Below are 26,121 nucleotides of genomic sequence, written 5' to 3'. Positions count from 1 at the left end.
ATAGAGATAAATTGTAAACAGCAATAATGTTCAGCAAAGTAAGATCTACAAATAAGTCAGCATGACCAAAATGGTCAGTTGACCCCTTTAGGAGTTATTGCCCTTTATAGTCAATCTTTAACCATTTTTCATAAATCTAAGTAATCTTTTACAAAATCTCCACTGAAACTACTAGGCCACAATCATCTTTGGGGTATCTAGTTTGAAAAATGTGTCCGATGACCTGGCCATTCAACCAAGATGGCCGCCACGGCTAAAAATAGAACATAGGGGTAAAATGCAGTTTTTGGCTTATAACTATGAACTCAAAGCATCTAGAGCAAATCTGACAAGAAGTTAAATTGTTAATCAAGTCAATATCTATCTGCCCTGAATTTTTCAGATGAATTGGACAACTGGTTGTTGGGTTGCTGCCCTCCAATTGGTAATTTTTAAAGAAATTTTGTCGTTTTTGGTTATCTTGAATACTATTATAGATAGCGATAAACTGTAAACAGCAATAATGTTCAGCAAAGTAAGATCTACAAATAAGTCAACATGACCTAAATGGTCAATTGACCCCTTAAGGAGTTATTGCCCTTTATAGTCAATTTTTAACAATTTTCATTAATTTGGTAAATATATGTAAATTTTTACCAAATATAGTTCTCTGTTACTAATGGGCAAAGTTCATTATAGATATAATTGTAAGAAGCAAAATCGTTCAGTAAAGTAAGAACTTCAAACACATCACCATCACCAAAATACAATTTTGTCATGAATCCATTTGTGTCCTTTGTTAAATATGCACATAGACCAAGGTGAGCGACACAGGCTCTTTAGAGCCTCTAGTTTCATTCTTTATATGAAGACTATCAAAAGATACACCCCCCCTCCTCCAAAAAAAAAAATAAATAGAAACAAGGGCCGCCTTTCCCCTCAGAGCTATTCAGCTCTTTGATTTTTCATTGCACCCAGCTGTTTTTTTTCCCTTCTAGATGCCACTTAATTTTTTATCACATGTGCATGAAGGCAAATTTGATTTTAAGAATGAACACATGGTGTTCACAAAAAGAGAATGCTCAAAAATTGTGTAACCCTATAACATGCTCATATATCTTTTGCAATTCAAGAGCCTCCTTAGTGACTCCTAAAAAAAATTCTTGCCTACCCTTTTCAGTTTTAGAACTTGACATATTGTGTAGTCACTGGTCTTTTGCCTATTTCTTAAGACGGTTTGACAACTTCCAGTTTTCTTTTTTATGTGATTGCGTTATTGTCTTATTGACATATAATCAATATTTTCTGATTTGTATGTTTATTCTTCAGTTCATTGCTCAGATATATCTTAGAAATCACTTTAAAAAAAGAATCCATATTTTATTTTTAGATACATTTGTGCAGAAGATCCAGATAACAGCAATATTTATATTTGTGAACAATCATTTGTTGATAAATTGTCAGAGTTACTTGGAAAATCCCTTAGAACCCTAAATGACTTTTCTGGTAAGATTAAAATTTAATAACTTAAAAGTAGTACTTTTTATAGTCGGTAAAATAGTGAAATTATTTGTAGAAGGATATAATATATATTAGGTTATTTCCTCTATGGGTTTTGTTTACAGCTTGGATCTTTGAAAGATCAATTAATTCTTTGATGTGTTCATGTTTCAAGTTCTACATTGTTAAACAATGCTTTTGACTGGATGATGACATGTTTTGTAGGGTTTTGTAGGGTTTATTTTGTGGTACATGCCTACTGCAAACATTGCAAAAGTAAGACATGAATAGATTTTCTGATATATATTTTATACATGCTTTATATTTATACCATACTGTAACTTAATACATTGTAACATTCCTTTATTTAATTGATAAATCATTCATAGATCTCTTTTGGTTTTTATGTTGGTGGGTTGCTATTTCATTGAAGTACACATACTCTCATTTTATTCATATAAATTTATTATTTTTGGATTCATTTTTGTTCTTTGAGATTTGAGTCAAATTCTATATGCAGAATAATGTATTTCAAGAAATAAATAAAAATACACAATGAAATATGTTGTCATATTTCCTAATATTTAGGGAGTGCCTTTGAAGGTGCAAAGTATACACACCCACTTACTGGTGAAGAGTTACCGTTCTTGTTTGGTAAGCATGTGACTGTGGAAAAAGGAACAGGATTGGTTCACACTGCACCTGGACATGGGCATGATGATTTTGTCATAGCTATCAATAATGGATTAAAAGTGGTAAATAAAGAAATGTTTGTGTTTCCTTTTTCAGTTTGATAACTTAATATTAACTGCATTGGGTCATTTAGATACTAACTTAAGTGATCCTCTTTACCCTTCCCAAAATACAATGATGTGGATTCATTTAATTTTTTGGTTTGATGAAAATTGTATTTTTGTTTATACTTTTTTTTGGATTAACTACAGTCTGCATTATTGACCTATAGAAAATTTGTCCTGACTTTAAGATTTAAATTTGTGGTTTATCTTTTACCCACAGAATCCATAAACATTGGATTGATAAGGAATCCACAGTAAATAAGATCATTTGAAAATTAGAAATGTTCAAAAGGTTTTATTGATGCTTTTTATTTGATATACACAAGTGTCGCTACAGGTACATTTTAAATTGCTTATATCTATTCTAAATAGTGCATCTTGTTTTTTCCAAAGAGCACACTTACTCAATTTAAACACCATTGTATAATAACAGCTAACTTGAAGAAATCACTTAAGAGGTAGTTTTAGTGATGTTTAATGTTTATAAGGACAGTTATATATTATAATTTTAGTTTCTTGTGTATAATTTCGGAGTTAAGTATGACGTCCATTATCACTGTACTAGTATACATATTTTTAAAGGGGCCAGCTGAAGGACACCTACGGGTGCGGGAGTTTCTCGCTACATTGAAGACCCATTGGTGGCCTTCGGTTGTTGTCTGCTCTATGGTCGGGTTGTTGTCGCTTAGACACATTCCCCATTTCCTTTCACAATTTTATAATTCTAATGTCATTGGATAAAACATTTAAAAAATATTCAAAAATATTTTTTTGTTTTACTTGGTAATACATATATTGTATGAAAGGTACATGTGTTGCCTTTAAGAGTTCATAACAAACTCAATTTAGTGCTTAGTTTTAAAAACTAATATGTCTTGTGTAATGATGATGATTCTGTGGTTATTTTTATCAGACTAGTATAGTAGATGAGAAAGGACAATTTGATTGGCATGCAGGTAAAGAACTAGAAGGTAGAACTATTGGCGTGGATGCAGAGGAAAAAGGTAATTGTGATAATTTACTGTATTGGGATAAAAACCAAATAAAAATTTAAGGCATTTATATAGTGATATACTGTATGGTGGATATAATGCCAAGATCACATTTTTTTTCATACAATGGGTCCAGAAAGGGTTAAATTGTCAAAGAATTTATAGAGAAAGTAATATACTACATGTATACGATGGATAAAACATCAAGATCACAAATACAAAACAAACATTATGTAAAAAATCAGTGCTCTATTCAGATACTTAAACAGATTTATAATATTGTGTTGTTATCAAACTTATTTACTCCAATTATCACCACCTGGAGCGGTAGGATTAAGATACAAAGTCTCTGCAAGCACATCTTGTGTTAAAACACTATAATTTTCTTTCCATGTACCTTTATATTATGTGAGTTAACATATATTTAGGATGTTCTAGCCATTCTAATTAGTAAGTAAGATACCAACACAAAACACAGTCTTGATACACTATGACATATTGTATGAAAATAACAGTTGATTAGTAACAGAAGAACTGCATGTTGCTTTATTTACTTTTCAATTCAAATGATAGCTTTTTTGTTTCAGTGATAGAACTTCTTGGTAACCATATAATAAAAGTAGAGGATTATGTACATAAATATCCATATGACTGGAGAACCAAAAAACCTGTGATAATTAGGGCCAGTAAACAATGGTTTGTCAGTACTAACAAACTTAAAAATAAAGCTTTAGTAAGTACGAATCATTATGAACAGTAACAGTTCATATGTTTAAACACATATATTTATACTCAGAAAGACAATTTGGTTTATTAGCCATGTTTTTGGGGAAAGACGGCTTCAAGCCGTCAATTCCCTAATGGGGTTGGCCAGAGTATCATTCCCTCACGTCAATCATTTTGTTTTGATAGTTTGGAAACCCCCTCAAAATGTCATACTGAAATTGATTACAAGAAGAACAGATTGACTTTAAATACATTTTTTACACATTTCCCTTCTGTTTCTCGTGAAATTCTCGTATATTGAGCTTTCCCTTACACTATATACATTTCTTTTACAGTCCGGAAAAATCAGTATTACGAAATATTCTAAATATATCTAACCTAGTGACGTCATTGTTGGAATGCCACACTACACAGGGATATCCTTTATTCATTATAAAAATCATTCACAGTATTTGTATACTAATTTAAAATCCGTATTTATTAAATGTAAACCTAATGATATTTGCTGTAGTGTAGATGATTCACACACCAACATACAATGCTTTAATCTGAGGCTATAATCAGATAATTTGTAGGTCAACTTTCGCGGTAAACAATGTCAATGGGGATACATGAGATTGGGGAGAGAAACGTCAGTTTTCATTGTTTCTGTAAAGTTCTGTTTTTAGAATCTTCCTCCAATTCAGGAGCACCTCAGTTGATGAGTAATTACCCACTAAAATGAAAGTTAATGTATCTAAACACTAAAAATGTCACATTAAGTATATATATGATAAGTAGTCATCGATTAAAAAATAATTTTGCGTACCAACATAATTATTGTAGTGGTCATTTTTTTTTTCATTTTTTTTTAAATATTACTTTTTGTAGTTTTAAGCTATTTATTCATGAATTTTACAGATATATCAAAATGTGGGATCTGGAAACAAACTTCACACAGCTTATATCAATCATATTTGATTTAATAAGTACATGTATCCCTGTGATGAGAGTTGTAACTGGGAACTTTATCAATGGAAAATTAAAACTAAATAGATTTTTCAGTCCTCACTTTCTTGAGAATACTGTCACAAAAAATTGAGAAAGGTCTTAGCCTACCCTTTAGTTGTACATAATTAAAATTCTAAAATATATTGTAGTAGTTGTTAAATTCAATTGAATTTTAGATAATTAACTCCCAACTTTAATCAAATGTTTTGATTTAGAAGGTGCAGATCTCATTGGTCCAAATTGTCTCTATGATGAAACCTTGACTAAGGAAATGAAATAACAATAAACAACAATTAGTTTCATTATTGTCAGCCTTTCGATATGTTCTAGCTGTTCTTTTGTTCATTCTTTGTATGTAGACTATCAAAAGATACCCCCTAAAAATTGAAACAATGGCCGTCTTTTCCCTCAGAGCTCTTCAGCTCTTTGATTAATGAATAGATCTTAATCTTTTTTTTTAAACTATTTAAGATAGACTTGTAAGTGGAGTCTAGTTTTTGTTCAAATTATTGTAACCTCTAGATATAAATCTAAGATATCAAGTTCTTTAATATAGATTGGATTTCAACTGGTCATTATAGAAAATTTTTCAAATTTAATTGATGGGCTTAACAAATTCTTATATAGCTATATTTTTCCTCTATTTCAAAGTTTAAAATGAAGAATAACTTGCATTTTTTTAAAATTGTGTAATATTCATGTCAGTAAACCTTACTTGGTTGACCTCTAGATTTTCATTTTATTTCTAATTTATTCAGCTGTTTTGTTTTCTATATTGTAGGAATGTTTGAATGAAGTTAGTGTCCATCCAAAATCCTCAGAGAATTCTATGCAGTCTATGTTAGGATCTAGACCATACTGGTGTATATCTCGACAGAGAGTCTGGGGTTTACCAATACCTGTTTTCTATCATAAACAGACCAAACAACCTCTTGTGAACAGGTCATTGTCAAATTTTGTTCTACTCTTTCATGCTATAGATCAAGTTGCTTTTGTTCCTGTTGATAAACTTTTGTCATTTTACAGCCCTTTTAACTGATTTGTTTATGAATATTGTACTTTCATAGACTTTTTTTGAAATGCGTGCAAAGTTGAGTTGATTTTTGATACATCAGTTTTAAAGATAACTTTGTATCTTGTTCCAGCTGATTCAACTTTTTGCAATTAGTCTACAGATTAAGGCATTCAGGTCATAATGACACAATTGGTTTAATATTATGACAACTGATAAGATTAAACATCCCTTCATCCAGCTTGGCCTTCAAAAACACTGGAATTTGCACTGCAATTTGATTGATTAACTAATTAATATTTTTAATATCTATTGCACTATTTTGTAATATCTATTGCACTATTTTGTAATATCTATTGCACTATTTTGTAATATATATTGCACTATTTTGTAATGTCTATTGCACTATTTTGTAATATCTATTTCACTATTTTGTAATATCTATTGCACTATTTTGTAATGTCTATTGCACTATTTTGTAATGTCTATTGCACTATTTGTTTGTACTGAAATGTCTGCTTTTATAACCTCTAGTTTTCTGATTAGTTATGTTAACCTAGATGAAATTTAGATAAGCAAATAGTTAATAGGTATATATATATATATATATATGTAAATGCATTTTTGAAATTCCTTGCAAGTTTAGAATTTTATTTAAGGAAGTTTTGTTAATCCTCTATAATGAGCATTTTTTATAATCTTGTAAAAGAGCAGTTAGTAGCTGTAAAATATCTATAGGCAAATGCCTTTTTTATCATTTAAATTAGTTTTATTTTTAAAGAGTCTCAAAAATCTTTTACTTCTATCCAAAATATAGAAACCAGAGAATTGATTGTATATGACACTTATTACAAGTATTTTTTTTAGAGCAACTATAGATCATTTGAAATCCCTAGTTTTAGAACATGGTAGTGATTGTTGGTGGAAGCTTTCCGAGGAGGAACTACTTCCAACAAATATATTAACAAAGGTAATGTATGTCCATTTGTTGACTACTGATTTTCATGAAATAAAAGGATCAAATCAAATCAAATAATTTTATTGGTGTAAATTCCTATACAGAAATGATACCAGCCGACATTTACAAAATACAAATACAAAAATTAACAAACAAACAACAACAAAAAACCAAACATATTTTCACAATGATCATGATAAAAGATACATATTTTATATTTACATTGCGTGGAGGTGTTATTCATACAATATTATTAATTCAAGCTGTTACAATCAGCTTTTATTCTATAAAAGCTCTTAACAACATTATGTTTGCTTTAAATAAATGTAAAAGGATGAGAAGATTGCTAAGAATGTTCTAGTCTTAAAATCCTTTAACTAGTGCACAAAATATGAACTGATTTATTCAATAATCCATTTGCATTTTATACATATCAATTTGTGTATTTGTTTGTTTTTTGTTGTTGTTAACGTTGTATAAGGTTGAACAGTCACATCAACAATATACAAGTGATATTATTTAAATTATGAAAATTTGGTAATATTTTACAGGGTGATACTTTTAAAATACCAAAGTAAATTTTCAAATTGATTCTTATGTACCAATTTCATACTTTATATTTATTTAATTTTGAATCAGATGGGATTAGGAAAAGCCTCAGATTATGTTAAAGGAGAAGATATATTAGATATATGGTTTGACAGTGGAATATCATGGGCTGCTGTTTTATCAGGTACAGTTACAACTTTTAACTTTTTGGATCCAGTTATTATGCCATATATTTAATACTTTTATAGTTAATCTCATATAAGAAATTTCACATGGTTAAAACTGACAGAAAAACTAAAAACATGTCATAAATAATTCAATGTAAAGATAATTCCCAATTGTGACTAATTGCTTATGAATTTGACATTTGTATATGGTATTATATTTTGTTGAATTCAAACCAGTGACCAAATCAATTTTCTGAGGGCCATGACTTATTAAAAGTTTCATTGTAGGCGAGCAGAAAGCAGATTTATACTTAGAGGGCTTAGATCAGTTTGGTGGATGGTTTCAGTCTTCATTGCTAACCAGTGTAGCATTAACTGGCAGTGCTCCTTACAAGTTCGTAAACTTTATATTATGTTTTTTTCTTCATATTTTTGATTTTGTTTCAGTGTGATATAACAGTTAAAGTATTAATTTATTGTATATGTTGAAAGTGGAAAAAAATCTTGATTTTAATGATCACATGATACTGTAAGCTCAACAAATTTGCAGCATAAAAAAATTATACATTTGAATAATATTAAATAACTTTACTATAATAGTTTGAAACCTCATAACCGGCTTTAAAATAGAAAAAATATTCCTGTTAAATATACAATATTTTTTCACATTGACAGTTGTTTCTTTTTAGGTCTCTTCTTGTACATGGTTTTGCTGTAGATGAAGAAGGAAAGAAAATGTCCAAATCAGTAGGAAATGTAATAGATCCTGAAATAGTTATAAATGGAGGAAAGGTAAACCTTTACAAGGGTTTTGATTGAAAATTATTGTGTGTTTAGTTGTCATAGATATACTAAAAAGCACAGATAATGCTAAAAAGGACACCTTAACCCACGAAAATTGTGCTCTGGAAGAAAGCATACCAAACAGCCTAATTTATAACAATTCAATTTACAATTTAATACAATGTATATGAATATTGTTAATTTTGGAATCAATTTAATATGATTTTTAGGAATGTGTGGTTAGGCTTGTAAACAAATTTCCAACACAAATTTAGGCATGAGTTTTCATTAATGCAGCATTTGTCCATTTTCTTTGGCTTGAATAAAACTATCCCATATTTGTAAATTCAGGATAAACTTGCAGAATTTAATCAAAATCATTTGGGATATCAAATGGAAATAGAATATCAATGTTACTTATTTTTAATGGTATATTTGAAGAAGGAATAATTTGTTGGTTTTATTCAAATTTCAATTGTAATGAAGAAGATAATATTTAAGCACTCAGAGAAAAGGTTTGATAAGATTTAAAATATACTTGTGTAGTATTATTGGTTTTTTTTTTTTAGAATAAATCTAAGGAGCCATCATATGGTGCAGACGTTTTAAGACTATGGTCAGCAGAATGTAATTTACAATCAAATGTAATGATTGGTCCAACCATATTGGAAAAGTGCAATGAAGAAATCTATAAGGTATATAATTTGTATGTATGGAAATATCAAAAACATTTTGCAAATGATGCAACTGACAAAAAACCAGAATGACTATTTATTACTTGGATTTGTTTCTAAAGAATCTAACATTAAGATTAAATTTGCCAAACATTTTGATCTGACTCTATATTTCATTTGGGGCATAGCTTATAAAAAGTCAGTGTAAAAAACTTGATCATAAACCAACATTATTTCATGCATTGATATTGATAGAAGAATGTTGTTATCTGACATGCTGACAACTTTCTGGTCAGGTTGCATGGAAGGCACATTAGATTACTGTATGTGAATGTCTGTAGGAGGATTGTTCTGACCAGGTGATAAATAGTTATGCATTATGCAATCAAATACAGTTTTAAACCAGAAACTTCAATCGTCTGTATATCTTGATGTAGACATTTAGATAAACAAACTTTGAAACTGTTTAGTGGGAACAATCATGATATTTGTTAAAAAAAAAGACTTTTCAATCCATGTTACAATCTTGTTGTGTTTTATTTTTCTTCACAGATAAGAAAAGTTTTGCGGTATTTGCTTGGTAATGTTAATGATTTTGATAACTTATCATTATCAATGCATCAGCTATGGCCTCAAGATAGATATATGTTGCATCTACTTCATCAGTTTGGAACACAGGTAAGAGATAAAAAGATGTAAAATTCATTCAGTTAAAGTAGATTAACACTCTAAAAGTGTCAAAGTAGATATAGGACCCTTATCAGGGATAAATCCCTTAGTTTATTAATTGTTATCATGTTTTAGAATTGCAATTACATATGTATGAAAATTGAGACAAACACCTTATCTTCATTAATACAGGATTCAGTTTAATTACTCCCAATTTGATTGTTTTCTGATATTTTTCTCGATTTATTTGACTTCAATCATTAATGCTTGGTCCATCACCAATTTGCACAATATGACAAATTCACTTGTACTGATTTTCATGAAGAAAAAAAAGAAGGTTTAAAGGACATATATCAGGGTAGTAGGGGGTATTGTGCAAGGATCCGGAAATTTTTTCACCTTATTTCGGTCATTTTCATATAACATAAAAGTTGGTGCCCCTTTTCAAAAACAGATTGTCAAAATCTCATTACTGCATGAGTATGCTCATACTCGTAGCTTCAACGAACTTGTTTCACTGTTGCATCGCGTTTACTTCATGATTTATCCTACCATTTTCCTAAAATCGATCAAAAGCAATTAAGGGAAGGCAACAGTTTAAGAATAAAATGATTTTAATGACTCAAAATCGTAATTTTTTCAGTCATCGCTTACGTTTCTTTCGATTCTGAAGTCGAAATTCAAACCGGATGTAATGCGACAATACTAAAACGAACAATTCCGGACTTATTTCCGGGATTAGATTTGTTTATCAAATTCACAGGCAAACATCGTTTTTTTAATATTTTACCTTTAATAGTGTAAGAATATTAATGAAAATAGTTGCACTTGCTTTATTTAGCAAGAAATCATTTTAAATTTACGATTTAGTGTTAAATCTGCGGAAGAGAATTTCAGGCATGCGTGTCATAGTAAACAAAGCACGTGTGTTAGCAGTGAAAAAAATCTTTTTTCTACGTAAATTAAATCAAGTTTTAATTTAATTTTAAATCATTATTGACAATTGTCTTAGCTGAAAAGTAATTAAATAATGAAGACAGTTGGTATAGAATTTTAATTTCTTTATAATATTAGTTCGGAGCTTGTGATTAATAGCCAGGGCAGGTGTGAACTAAAAACACAGGTAAAGAGATTAGCGATCATTAGCCAATAGCTCCCCGAGGCATTAATATAGTTATTAGGAGGGCCCTCAGGATTATAACACTTTACTGGAGTGGCAGTTTAATTAATAAAATCGATAACAAAACAAAAATATGTTTAAAATGGCGATTTGAAACTCAATCTCAACGAAATGACCGAAATTATCTCTGTTGAAAAATAAAATTTGACCTAAATCCCAATAAATGATTTAGGACTTTTGAGTTTCCGAATCGGTCATGTCTGGCATATATGACCGTTTCCGGACCCTTGGTATTGTGTCTCATGCACTCTTTATGAAGAGAAATATTACAAAATTTATTTAGTTTCATACGATGCCCATATAATTATGTTTCTAGATTTGTGTACATTTTTTTTTCAGGTGTCTGAACATTATGATGATTACAGATATGGTAAAGTTATGCAAACTGTGGAAAAGTTTATTAATATTGAAGTTTCTAATTTTTATTGTAGTATTATCAAAGATAGGTTAGTTTATAATAATAGATATTTATTATATTTCTTAAAAAAAGTTTCCTCATCTAAGTCAGTTAAATCCAGATATATGCACCTTCCCAAAATCAACTCTACAAGTATCTCAACTTTTTAGAATTTCTCTCTTTGTTATGATACTATAAATATCATAGTCAAGTCATTTTGAATAAATGATAAATGGAACCCCTTTGAGGTCTTAGAGGGACAAGTGTTTTATATGATGGTGATACATACAATGTCATTTTGGTTTGATAACTGTCAGTTGAGTCAGGACATCGAAATTATTAGATTGATATTGCTTTTGATAATAGATATAAAAAGATGTGGTATGAGTGCCAGTGAGACAACTCTCCATCCAAGTCACAATTTGTAAAAGTAAACCATTATAGGTCAAAGTAAGACCTTCAACACGTAGCCTTTGTTCATAACAAACACCAAGCTATAAAGGGTCCCAAAAATAACAAGTGTAAAACAATTCTAACGGGAAAACAATTATTGTATGTGTTCATAATGATTTTACATTTTGGATTGTCAGATATTTACCACTTGAAAAAAAATATTTATGTTTTTAGTACTCATTTACTTCCATAGCCATGTATTGTACAATTTATACTGTTTCAGGTTATATTGTTCTGATAAAGAATCTTTGAGACGTCAGTCTAGTCAGTTTGTGCAGTATCATATTATCAATGTTGTCACTAGAGTCCTAGCACCAATATTACCTCATTTTGCTGAAGAGTTATATCAATATTATCCAAATTTAGAGCAACATAAAGGTAACCATAAAATTGAAGTATTAGTATTAGATGCCCTGTCCTAAATGACAAGAGTGCCACTTTGTTGGTTTACTTCTGTCTGCCAATCTGCTAGTTGATTAAGTTTATTTTCTAAGCATTTTCTCAGAAATCAATTTATATACGACCGCAAAAATTAAAAAAATTTGGGTCGTATATTGGTATCACGTCAGTGTCGTCATCGTCGTCGTCGCCGCCGAAGACGGATTGTTTCCGGATAATTACTTTTGAAGTAAACAGAAATCAATTAAATTTTAACGCAATGTTTATAACCACAAAAGGAAGCTTGGGATTGATTTTGGGGGTTATGGTCCCAATGTTTTAGGAATTAGGGGCCCAAAGGGGCCAAAAACAGCATTTATCTAGTTTCAGGACAAAAAGTTGTGTATTAGTATTTCAATTGTTCTGAAATTGTACCACAATGTTTAATATCATAAGTAGAAGGTTGGGATTTATTTTAAAGGGAAATTCCGCGATTTTTTACTTATCATCTAATTATGTTCATCTTAACATAAAAAACACATTTGCAAAGTTTTAAATTTATATTCCTTCTAATAACGGAGAAAATCAAGTATTTGTAACTTTTTTTGTTGAATTCTCGAGTGGGTCGTGACGTATTAGCCCGATTTATTGAATTCTGGGAAAAAATAAAATCTGTTTAACTCTTATAGCTTATCGACAATATACGTAATTAAAAGCGCACAGCTGACGAATGGTCGTAGTTATTAACCACAATATAAGAATGAACAAAAATGAATATGCATATACCGTTTTGTATTGATTGAATTAAACTCCTATAAAATTATCTCTAGTAAATGTTTTTGAATAAATTTAATTAATTATTGTTGAGATTTTTTTCATAAAATATTTATTGAACATTTTTACTGATATTGAACTGAAAATATTTCAGTTCTATTTACCGTTATTGTTTTGATAATCATTTCAATGCAACTAATGTGTGAGCAGAGTGTGTATATTATTTTGTAAAGGTCACTGTATATTTCTCGGCTTGAGGTCAATTCGTTTACCTTGTAGCTATTTAGCCGCAGGTGTGAGTTCAAGCGTACACAGGTATAAATGTTGTTATTTGGAAAGGATAAACAGAAAGGATTAGAAAGAGTATGCTGTCACGATGTTAATACACTAAGATTTAATACACGATGAGAATAAAGATACAATAATTAAATTGTGTAAATTAATTGAAAATAAAATTCAGATTCGTAATTCCGAAAGTGTATAAAATAAAAGGAAACAATTTTTGATTACTTTCTTAGCGGCAATTGGCGTAAAGATTCAAATATGAAGCAAACAATAGTAGTTTTAATCTTTAATAAAAACTAAATGCAATATTACCCATTTTGATATACCATTGTACATCTGTTTGATATCATTGACTTTACCGGAATTTCTTAACTTGTATTCAAATCTGGCTGTGTTTAAATGCTAATAAAACTATTGCAATTTTAAAGTTTTTAATTGACAAAAAAATACAACATACAACATGCATGATTTTTTTTAGTTTCTTTTTAACATTTTATTCTTACATACCGTTAAAATCGGTAAATAAGCCGCGGGATTTTTTTTCTGTCATTGACCCTGCGTGTTATACTCAGATGCGCTTTATGTATGTATTTTTGTTGTGTTTCAGGGACAAGCGTGAAAAAAATATCAATCAATGGATTTTTTTATGGAGATCGTCAGAAGATTGTCAAGTACTTGCAGTGACTTTATAAATTGTTGATGTGCTTTATTTTGTCATGAATAAATATATTTACTTGATCATTTGTTCTTTATTTCATTCTTTGTTTACGAAGTTGACAACCATGTGTTCAAATGAATCGAAATGTTACATAAACAAAGAGAGATAACCGTGTTTGTAAAGAGGTACCATAAAGGATATTATTTGTGTATTTACCTAGAAGATGCGACTGTTTGTTGTTTAAATTTTTTAATGTTGCTGAAAAATCATATTTAATTTTCTTCTATATGAAATAATAAAGACAGTGATTGTTTATTTCCAATGTTCCAAGTTTCTTTTAAAAAACGAAGGTGATGATAACCATGTGTTGAAATGAACTCAGGTATTACACAAACAAAGAACGATAAACCGTGTGTGAAAAGAGGCACCATACAGGATATACTATTGAGGAGTAACTGCTTGTTGTTTTATTGTGTTTCAATATGAAATACTTTGATTTAACTATTGCAAATAAATATGATTTAACAAATTTCATTTTTCTACAAAAAAATATTTATTCTATCTTCTATTTAATTAATCTTTTCTCTATACAACGTAAATTATTAAAAAAAGATAAAAATGTCCTAAAATTATCGATCTTTATTTTCTAATTCTATGCATATTTTATTTCTATGAAGTACTCAAAAGAAAATCGTGTTAAATATAACACTTCTAAAAAATATATCACACTATTTTTCACCATTAAACTTTATTTAGTTATGATAAACAACAGACAAGTTTTATATCTCGCCGTCTTATATGAATTCCCCTTTCCGTGCCCCATCTCACTTTCAGTTAAAAATAGACAATGACCTTGCAGAAATCAAATTGGATTGTGTCGTAGTTTTTAACCAAGTTTAAATTGAAAAATGTTTAGGGCTATCTTAAACTTCAACTTTTATTTTATAAACAACAATAAAATTCTCTCGATATTTTATTTGACAATTTTTTCTTCACAACTTATTGTGACCTGTAAACATGTTACAGGTAGTTACGTAATCATCAAGGTAAACGATGGCAGTTTTATGGCTTGAGTGACCTTTAATGAATACATTTGCAAGAATAATTAAAATTATTGATTCCAATTCAAACAATTTACAAGCAATCACCAAAGAATTAATTTCAATCAAAACAATAAGTCCACAAATGATCAATAGACACCCACGCTGTAGACACATGGCCATTGTTGACAAAAAAACAACAAACAAAACGGCGTCAGTAAAACAATGAGAAAAGTATAATCTTTTTATTAACATTTTTTATTTAATTATGACACAAATAAATAAATACAAAAATACTTTCATCTTTCTCACCAATCTGAAAATAGAAATGAAACATATTACGGAGTGAACATTCATAACACTCTAAGGTCAGTAGAATAAATATACGTTTTCTTCAGTGTGCGCTTAATATTCAGGTGCGTTTTATGTAAGGACAAAAACAATCTTCCCCCCTAAAAACGGCTGTGCGGCTTATAAAACGGTGCGCTTTAATTTCGAAAATATACGGTAATTAAATTCATTTGACAATCATTTACACGAACTTTTTGTGAAAAGAATACCAATTATCTAAGCTAAGGCATTATTTCTTTTGAGGATTTTTGAGGTTTTTTTTTTAAATTCTATGATAATATTTGTGCAATGTTGAACATGATAGCCGTCATTAATCCAAATAAGTAATACAGTAGTTGTAATAAAAGTTATATTTTAGTCATGCATAACTGATATTGACGAATTTAGAATAGTTCGTCCATACATCGTTGTTCTTGAAACAATCATTATTAGTATACATGTAAGTTTCCTGACGTATAAAAGCCATTGAGGATGAGCTCCAGAGAAAGCAGACTAGTAGCGTTTCGTTCGTTTGTTTGTTGGGAAAGGAGAGGAAATGCAACCGCTTGTACAGATAAACGACAGAATTACCATACAAGCATTTATAGTCAACACAATCAGAAAGAGTCCCCATCGTTAGACGGGGAATATGAAGGCTTCCAAGAATGAACAAGTGACATGTCTAACTCTGAACAGTTAGAAAACAGACTATCGACATCGACAGCTTGTTCTTGATATTTGAAACTGTATGCATATATATACGTATATGTTTATGATATAGTGATGAGTTCTTGCGTCTGACAAAAACTAAATCCCTTCATGGTTATATCTTGCCATACGTTTATATTGGTTTGTAAGGTGATTACTCAAAATCGTTATTTGAAAATCCTGTTTGTGAGATGTAAATTCATTTCAATACAGAAATTTCGTCTCAGATATATTTCACAAGTGTATAACACGGAGAAGCTCTGAAGGTCCATTACTCCCATTTTGTTTGGGTGTGAACCATCGATGTTTACATCAATATCAAAGAATAAGATGATGATGGTAGAAAGAACTATGGGCGTCATGTGGCAAATATTACATGCATATCGGACAATGAGTTGTCAATCTGTATGAAAAGATTTCCAATACAACCATATTATTGAGAAGGAATGTTTACATGCTATACTCTCGTACTAGTATTACAGGGTTCTTGTGGCGTTCACCTTAGACACACATCTCAGTGTTTTAACGATGTTTAAAAAAAAAAGACAGAACCAATTTAATGTCATATTTCCCTATTTTTTAAATATAACTAAAAGTCTTTTATCTGACAAGAATACCCCTATTTAGCGGACAATTAATTTATTCTTTTTTCTGTTATTGAATACCAAGAAAGAAAATAAATCCCGAAATTAATTTGAAACTTTGATACTCAAAAGTTTCCCAGCAAAATATTCACATCCCCTGGGGATAATTAGTGATCGTCCAGTGGCATATATAACAATTGTGATGACGAATTCCTTCCTTTGTTCGAGAACAATCTTATTGAAATATAAATCTGTGATTTTACTAGGTCCACAGCTTCAATGAACCAAAGCAAAAGTTATACATCGACCTGTATTTAAATCAAATTGGTTCTCTTCTTCTTCTGGTATACAATAGTATATCGACATTCGATGATTACATACTGTTGGCATACGTTGAGTAGTCTTTTTACAACACTTTTACCCCTATTTATTAAAAATATATGTTTTTTTCTTATGTTCAATGTATACATGTATATATTTTAAATTGCGCTATAGTTCCGTAACTTTCTATCCAGTCGTATAAACGAATCGTCGGCAAGTGCGTACATTTTTTTAAATCAATATTTCTGGTTTGTTCCAATCTGTCCTTCACTATTGACAATGAGTATTTATTACATTTTCCCAAATTCACCCTTGGAAAAAATATTTAAATAGATTTTAATTTCATCAAATCTTATTTTTTGGATATTATTTATATTTTTATGAATATATTTCTTTACACCAGAAATGTTATTTATAAACAAGCGTATGAGTTTAGTAATGACAAGTAAGACAGAGTTGTATATTATACATCTGATAGTTCAAAATGGAAAGTTATAAGTTATAAGTTATCAGCCGTGTACACTGATCAATACCTGCAGAAGTGAAACGATGCATGAACTTGCAAGCCCGACAGGAAATCGCTTGAATACCTGGACGTGTCACCTCACACCCCTGACAATACCTTTGGAAGTAATACCTTTAGCCATGCTGGTGATCAGATGAGGGAAGATCAAAATATATTTGAAAAAAGTTTATTACTTTAAAGAATTATGAACAAATTAGATTTTCGAAACAATTTTCACGGAACACTTATTTATGATTTCAACTTTGACTTTTCACCTAATTCCAATATCAACAGTTTAAAAACAACAGACCATGGTAATTTAAAAAAAATAAGAATATTTTCCGTATCAAGTTAGTTAGTCGGATAAAACAACCGTACGATTGACAAGATATCGACACGCAATTACGACTACATCGGTTACTGTAGTTTTGTTTCTTTGTGGTTTATAGACATATCGTTTTTATTAATCGGGAAAGAACACAAAATGGCTGACCGCTGAGAATTGATACTCTAAATTTAAAATCGATGGTGATCGCTTATCTAGCGGAATAAAACTTTAATATCTATGAATTTGAGCATTTTTATACAGAATGAACATAATATCAATTTTTGATTTTTTTGCGAAGTTTCCCTTTAAGGGGTTATTGGGCAAACAGTGTAGGAATTAAAAGGGCCAAAAAGGGGCCAAAACAAGGATTTTTCTAGTTTCCCGACAATAACTTGTGTTTAATTGTATTGATCTCTCTGAAATTATACCACAAGGTTCCATATAACACAGGGAGGGCTGGGATGCGGTTTGGGGTTAATTTTCCCAAATATGTAAAAATAAGGGGCAAAAAAGGGCAAAAAAGAAGCATTTTTCTAGTTTACAGACAATAACTTGTGTTTAAGGTATGGATCTCTATAATTTTTTACCAGAAGGTTCAATGCCACTAAAGGAAGGTTGGGATTGATTTTGGGGGTTATGGTCCCAAAAGTTTAGGAATTAGGGCCAAAAAGGGGGCCCAAAATAACCATTTTTGTAATCAACTTATGTTTAATTGTATGAATCTCTCTGAAATTAAACCACAAGTTTCCATACTATGAAGGGATAGTTAGTATTGACTTTGGGGGGTTATGGCTCAAAATGTTTCCGAATTATGGGGCAAAAAATGGGAAAAACTAGCTATTTCTGTTCAATGGACAATTAAGACAATTTAAAAGCAGTGTAAGGGAGGTAATTCTAAAACATTTAACATACAATGTTGGGTATTTCTGGATTTACCTCCCTTACACTACTTGAATATTATGTATAAAGAAATGTCAGATTTTGGACTAATTGCAAAAAAAAGGATGGTGGTAGTAGTTTTCAAATTTTTTTTCTTCAAATTTCTCAAAGAAACCAATGGGATTATGTATATTTTTGTTTGTTTCTTAAAACCGTCATGTTTAAATCAGCACAGTTTATAATGTTAATTAAACAAACTATAGCATGCAATATTGCAGTATCTGTATTTAATAGAAAACATTTTTTTTCTTTTTATAGATGACAGTATATTTAAAGGTGGTTGGTTTGATTTAGATCCTAACTGGTATAACAAATCATCAGCCAACCTTATCAAGCCTGTGTTAGATATCAAAGACCACTTAAACAGTGTCATTGTTTCTGAAAACCCTGTAGAGTTTGATGTCATCATTTATGCTAGCAATCTTTTATATGAAGTATTAACAGTAAGTTAATTTGTTTTAGTCATTTTAATTTTAATATAGAAAAATTAAATCATTAGATAGTGTCAGTAGCCATGGAATATTATTATACCTTTGTTATTTTGTAATTCTGATATAAAGCAATTTTCTGGACTTAAACATTCATCATGTCCAGATACTATAAGCAATAGGGCTAGTATATTCAGTGTATGGAAGGACTGTAAGGTGTACATGTCCAACTGGCAGGTGTCATCTGACCTTGACCTCATTTTCATGGTTCAGTGGTTATAGTTAAATTTTTGTATTTTGGTCTGTTTTTCTCATACCATATGCAATAGGTCTACTATATTTGTTGTATGGAATGATTGTTAAGTGTACATGTCTAGCGGGCAGATGTCATGTGACCTTGACCTCATTTTCCTGGTTCAGTGGTCAAAGTTAAGTTTTTGAGTTTTGGTCTTTTTATCTAATGCTATATGCCATAGGTCAACTATATTACTATATTTGGTGACGGAAATATTTTATAATCTATATGTCAGTCGAGCAGGTTTTATTTAACCGTGACCTCATTTTCACGGTTCATTGCACAGTGTTAAGTTTTTGTGTTTTGGTCTATTTTTCTTAAACTATAAGTAATGTGTCAACTATATATGTTGTATAGAAGCATTGTTAGCTGTACCTGTCTGCCTGGCATGGTTCATCTGACCTGGACCTCTTTTTCAAGGTTCATTGGTCTTTGTTTAGTTATCTTGGTTAATGTTAAGTTTATGTGACAGTTGTAATAAAGCTTAGCTTTATACTTAGGACTATCAACATAATATCAATGATTAGTATAGAAGGCGAGACATTTCAGCGTGTGCACTCTTGTTGTATACATTGTTAAAATTGAGAATAGAAATGGGGGAAGTGTCAAAGAGACAACAACCAGACCAAAGAGCAGACAACAGCTGAAAACCACCATTGGGTCCTCAATGCAGCAAGAAACTCCCGCACCCTGGAGGCGTGCTTCAGCTAGCCTCTAAACAAAAATGTGTACTAATTCAGTGATAATGTAGGTCATACTAAACTTGGAAATATACACAAGAAACTAAAATTAAAAATCATACAAGACTTACAAAGGCCAGAGGCTCCTGACTAGGGACAGGTGCAAAAATGTGGTTGGATTTAACATATATGTCAGAAAACTGCTGCATATAATATCCATTTTAACTGGGGTGGCCTACACAAGGGCTAAGTATGTTTGGTTATTTAAAAGAAAAGGATGTCAACATTGAAAAGTGAAACAAGGCAGCCACTGGGAAGCCTTTTGGTTGACTAATTCTGTCCACAGAAAAATCATTCTAATACTGGTAAAACAATGATTTACATATTTTCTAAAACTATAACATGAAATCAAACAGACCTAGAAAAATCGTTTTTTTATACAATTGCATGTATACTATTTATAATTATATTTTATGTTTACATTAGGTTATATGACATACAGCTTCTCTGAAGATCATCTCTATAGTAAATTAGAAGGCATCTATTCTAAAATACACACAAAAGGGTTGATGAATTATAACAAGTCCATGTATTGTTAATTGTTTATTTGGGTCTGTTTGATATATGGATCTATATATTTATAGACGTTTTGATATGTTATGAATAAAATATGAGAGTTTGAGTCAAATTGGTGAACATGATATTGACAGCTTATGTCCCTTAAAATTATTTACAAATGTAACATTTTTTTTAAATTGTCAAGAATTCATCATTATGTAACATAATGTTTTATAGAATTTCCAAATGGAAGAGACTTCTTGTTCATCACCATTGACTGAAATAATGCAGACATCATATACTGTAATAACTAAAAAGCCATTACCCATAATTCCAGAGGATGTATCAGCAGAAGATGGAGTATGTAATGTTTATGTACAAGGTATGCTTATGAAATTACAAATATTTCAACTGCTGAAATGATGAAGACAAACTAATTCTGAAATTTTGTGTTTAAATTCATTTGTCTTCAATACATCTTAAAAATAAATGAATTGTATTCTTTCACAACCTTTAATACTGATAATAATGACCTTTTCAATTGTTTTTTTTTCCAGAAACTTGTTCCATTATTTATAAAAATTTGATAGAAAATACATTTAGATAAATAGATTCCTACAATACTGTGGATTCATTAATATTCGTTGGATACCACTTTTCGTGGATTTCGTGGGAAACCATGAATTTAAATGTTTAACAAATTACAGATTTTCTAAAGGAATGTATGCTGACTTTGCCAAAACCACGAAATTAAATATCCAAGAATATGCAAGTTTTTATCAAACCACGAAAATTGGTACCCATGAAAATAAAAAATCCACAGTAATTGCCAAAGATAGTAAATATAAAAAGATTGCAACATAAAAGAAAAAACTCATGGCAATATTATGGCCTGTCACCTACAGTGTATGACATTTGCTATTGTGAAACAATAATATCTGCTGCAACCTTCCACTTAGAAATGATGAGATACCAAAAGATGTCCTATAATGGTTTACTTTTACAAATGGTGACTTGGATGGAGAGTTGTCTCATTGGCCCTCATACCACATCTTATTATATCTATTATGACTTAAGGATGTCTGCTTGTTTTGTTTTGGAATTTTTGTCAGATTTTCGGAATCCTCTGGTTTTAACCATTTGAATGCCTTAAAAAAATTTCCCCATGAACCCCCATTTTTCTTTTTATAATTCTTTTACATGTATAAATTATAAGTCATTTGTAAAAATTTTATAAAATTTTATTTATTTTTTAATAGTATTTGTGAACTTTAACTGGTCAATGATAAAGCTACGAAAAATCAAGAGAGAACATTTTTTCGCCAAAATTCCAATGGCTGATATCTCAAAAACAAGCACATTGACCCCTATATTTTTTTTGCTTTTTTGATTCCTCAATTTATTCCCTATCAATACATACCAGTTTTATAAAAAGTTATTTATTTTGAAACTGAGCAGCTAACCTCCTTAAGATAAAACTATACTGTAGTCACCACATATTTTTAATCAAATGACAGAAATCACAAAAGCTGAGCCCATAATATACATAAAATAGCAGTAATAAAAGATACAACAACAAAGGCAACACAATGTTGTGTTAAATTGTAAGGTGACATGATATTAAATTTTGACTTCTCTATTGTAGAAGACATAAAACAACCAGAACAGTATATGTTAATTATATCAGCAGCAACACAGAATATGTGTGAACGTTGTAGGAGATATACATCAGAATCAGCTAAAACACCATGTGAAAGATGCCTTAATGTCATGGCAGGGGATTGGAAATGAACAAGTGTTTATAAATGACCGTTATACATGTCATGGCTAAAAATGGCAGAAATTCAATTATGTTTACACACATGTCATTGCTCAAAATGGTCAAAATTGCTTAAAGTGGGACGAAATTCAATTGTGTTTTTACAAATGCTGAATTAGTGTGTTCTAATACTGAAGAGCTCTTTCTTGGTACACATATCATTATTGCAGAAATATTGCTATTAAAACATTTTGTGTTTGTCAATGGCTGTTTGGTATGTTATGATTGATGGATATTGTTTTGAAACATATGATAGGGTTAAAAATGGTTGTTGATGTAAGATTTCATCGTCTTGTTTGTTGTATGGTGCAATCTCTGGCACCTGATTGAGTTTGACATGGGCACTTAACATGATGAATATATTTTGATTTGAAAAAACCCTAACATATACACAGCTTTTCAAGGTTGTGTTTCAACAAAAATAGAAATGTTGCATATAAGTAAATGCATTCAACATGTTTTTCTTCTTATCAAAGCTTACCGAAATGTAATGTATTTACAGTACCCTTGTAGTTTTCTGTTTGAATGATATCACTTGAAAGAAATATAGAGAAGATTCTGTTTCTTGTTTTGTTTTGCTAAAATTATACACATTTCATTTATAAAGCTGTTCATTAAAACATCCTCCTATTTTATGAGTGTAAAACTCTGCTGATATTAGGATTTTGACTTTATTGCAAAAAGCTGACATTGATGACACTAGTTTCATAAAACATCATATTTAAAAAAAAATGGATGCTGTTTTTGCATTAACTAAGAATTTGTATTGAATTTTAGGCCATAAAGAAGCAAGGAATCTAAACTTTAACAGTATTATCAACTGTGATGATAATTTCATATTGTTAGAAGATCTGTTCTGAATTAATAATATATGTGCCATCATGAGTTAAAACTATTTACAAAAATGTACTAATGTGAAGGATTTACAAATATATTTGTACTAGTGGTTTACAGAAAAAAATAAAACATGATTTTTTACTGTGGTTATCATTTTAAATATGGCCTACACATGTACACAATGCAATGCCATAAGGTTCTTATTGCATTAACAAATGGACCATGTATAATGATTATATATCTTTGAACAAAAATAGATACTGTAAATTAAAAAATGCTTGTGATGTTTTTTATCATTGGAAAAATTGCAGCAGTTCAGGATTTTCAAAAATCAGAAAAACTAGCATTTCAAATTTGTTAGCATTATTTGTATTCAACCTTACCTGAAGTCACAATTCTGTCCATTTTTCAACAAACAAAAGAAATTTCTGAAATTACAGTATTCTTGTTTTGTGCATACAGTAGTCTTTGTTTTTTTTGGATTCATTTAATTACTGTACTTTGATATAAGGCAATTTGTCAATGTGCCAATCAGACAACTCTCTCAGCCAAGTCACAATTTGTAAAGGTAAACCATTTTAGGTCAACATATGGCCTTTAACAACGAACCTTAGCTCACACAGAATAGCAAGCTATACAGGATCCCAAAAATTACATGTGTAAATCCATTCAAACGGGAAACACAAAGGTCTAATCTTTATAAAAAGAATCAGAAATGAGAAACACTTATGAGCCACATCAACAAAAGACAACTACTGAACATCAAATTCACGACTTAGGGCAGGTGCCAACAAATGCATCTTTTTTACCTTTTATAAAACATTTCCCCCAGAAAATGATGCACAATGGAGAGGCATATGTCATCAACCTCCATGTAAATGGTAATGTTTGTTCCAAATAGCATTTAAAGTATTAGAATTTAGGTTCAAACAAAAAGCATGTACTATCAGTATAAGGCAGTTGCCAAAAGATCAAGTGTTAATATGAATTGGTGTTTGTAACAGAATGAGATACAGATTTAACAACCATATTGTTCAATTTATCATATATATAAAACACAGGATATTTCAAGAATTATTTGAACTAGAAGATCCATGAGCCAGAATCACTCACTTGGTTGTAATCTGTTCATTTAACACCAATACGTTTTTCAGCTTGACCAAAATACTTGCAAGTACCTTTGGCAATGTTTTACTTGCAGTTGGAAGAAAACCAATGGATGACCTTATTTCTATACCCAAGTTAATCCTTGGGTTGTATCTATGAAAGAGTTTACTAAAGTTTTTGCATAATTTTGTGTTAACAAGATTCCCCGGGATTACTTAATAAGTTGTTACAAAAACCTTGAATTGATATTTTATCAGTTCTATATAATTTTGTTCATTGAAACATAAAACGTCACTGCAGAAACTGTCATAGCGAACAAGTTGGGATGTATGCACAACATAAGAAAGGACAAAAGGAACATCACAATCCCCAAAAGGAAAATTAAGAGTAGGAAAAAATATAATAGTTTCCTGTTTTGTTTTGTTTTTCCGTATAAAACTATTTATTCAAATATAGTGAAAAACTTACTATATTTGAATTACTGAAAGTCAGTCTACTTTGGTAAATTTCTTCTTATGTATAATCAGAGAATTCTTGATAAATTTTAGCAAAATTATCAACTTGACTGTAAAACTCATTACATGTATATGTTTCTGTTATATGTAAGTAAGTCAAATCTTTACTGAGTTTGCCCATTGAACTACAATTCCTGACAACGCCATAAAAAAATAAATAACTAAAATACCGAACTGTGAAGAAAGTTCTAAACGGAAAGTCCCTAAGCATGCTAGGTGTAAATACTTAGTAGTTTATTTGCCCATTCTTATAGCATATTCACGGAAAAATACTCTGCAAGTTAAGTTTCAATCGGGTCAGTTCTTCAAGGAAGAAGGTGTTTTTAATATCTGGCCAGTTTCTCCTTATTTCCCCCTTTGGCACTTTCTTGGACAATATAGGATCAAAATAAAAACACTTGCCAAAGATTTTTTCAGGGCATCTGTTCCTGAGAAAGTTTATTAGTGTGCCAAGAGAGAATCACCAACATTAAGAAGGAAAAATGACAACCCTTGGATTGGAGTCTAACGCACCTCGGCCATGTGAGGGTACCCATGTGAGGGATTCCTCACACTATCAGTGTTGATAGGCTAGTGATACAGTAGATGAAGTACTTGGACCTGTCAGTCAAGGCTTCTGTAAAGGAAAAGAAAAAGCCATCAAGTTTGGTTTTATTGGTTCACCTGCTCCTGAATAAACTCACCATAGATACCAGGATTAAAATTTTATATTTGCGACAGACGCGCATTTCGTCTACAAAATAGTCATCATTGACGCTCGAATAAAAAATGTTGAAAAGGTCAAATAAAATACGGAGCTGAAGAGCATTGAAGACCAAAAATTCCTAAAATTTTTATCAAATACAGTTAAGATATTCCCGAGGTAGACAGCCTTTGTATTACTATAAGAGACTTATAATTTTTTACCTGGGAGAGGGCTGGTCATTTTGATATCAAACATACAAAATTTCTTGACTCCCCCCCCCCCCCCGTAATATTTTACTATTTTTATTTGATTCCCCAGTAAAAACATTTAAAAAAAATTTTGACACCCCTCCCCTATATTAAGTATGCTTAAATTTAACATGCAAAACACTTATGTTATTTCACGAAAATATTGAAAATGAAATATTCTCAGTGGATAGAGTCCAAAAACATATTTGAGTGAAAATTGTCTTGAAATGGGACTCTACAATGAAGCCTCTTCCCTGAATATAAGTAGGTAGA

General features: G+C 30.5%; 1 protein-coding gene across 1 annotated transcript in view; it reads left to right on the top strand.

Moving 5' to 3' along the window:
- The window catches only part of LOC143067991 (isoleucine--tRNA ligase, mitochondrial-like), a 34,007-nt gene extending 10,576 nt beyond the window's left edge, over window positions 1-23,431 (top strand). The window contains exons 8-23 of the mRNA XM_076241707.1: window positions 1,370-1,485; window positions 2,068-2,234; window positions 3,190-3,280; window positions 3,856-4,001; window positions 5,766-5,926; window positions 6,864-6,966; window positions 7,594-7,687; window positions 7,959-8,064; window positions 8,360-8,462; window positions 9,023-9,148; window positions 9,680-9,805; window positions 11,316-11,422; window positions 12,050-12,204; window positions 18,935-19,119; window positions 20,875-21,019; window positions 22,283-23,431. Of these exons, the coding sequence (XP_076097822.1) occupies window positions 1,370-1,485; window positions 2,068-2,234; window positions 3,190-3,280; window positions 3,856-4,001; window positions 5,766-5,926; window positions 6,864-6,966; window positions 7,594-7,687; window positions 7,959-8,064; window positions 8,360-8,462; window positions 9,023-9,148; window positions 9,680-9,805; window positions 11,316-11,422; window positions 12,050-12,204; window positions 18,935-19,119; window positions 20,875-21,019; window positions 22,283-22,428 (2,077 nt within the window). The 3' untranslated portion in view covers window positions 22,429-23,431. The remainder of the gene's footprint in view (window positions 1-1,369; window positions 1,486-2,067; window positions 2,235-3,189; window positions 3,281-3,855; window positions 4,002-5,765; window positions 5,927-6,863; window positions 6,967-7,593; window positions 7,688-7,958; window positions 8,065-8,359; window positions 8,463-9,022; window positions 9,149-9,679; window positions 9,806-11,315; window positions 11,423-12,049; window positions 12,205-18,934; window positions 19,120-20,874; window positions 21,020-22,282) is intronic.
- Window positions 23,432-26,121: the final 2,690 nt, after the last annotated feature.

This window comes from Mytilus galloprovincialis, chromosome 3, assembly GCF_965363235.1.
Source record: "Mytilus galloprovincialis chromosome 3, xbMytGall1.hap1.1, whole genome shotgun sequence".
Classification (NCBI taxonomy): Eukaryota; Metazoa; Mollusca; class Bivalvia; order Mytilida; family Mytilidae; genus Mytilus; species Mytilus galloprovincialis.
This window is presented reverse-complemented; position numbering and strand designations above follow the sequence as displayed.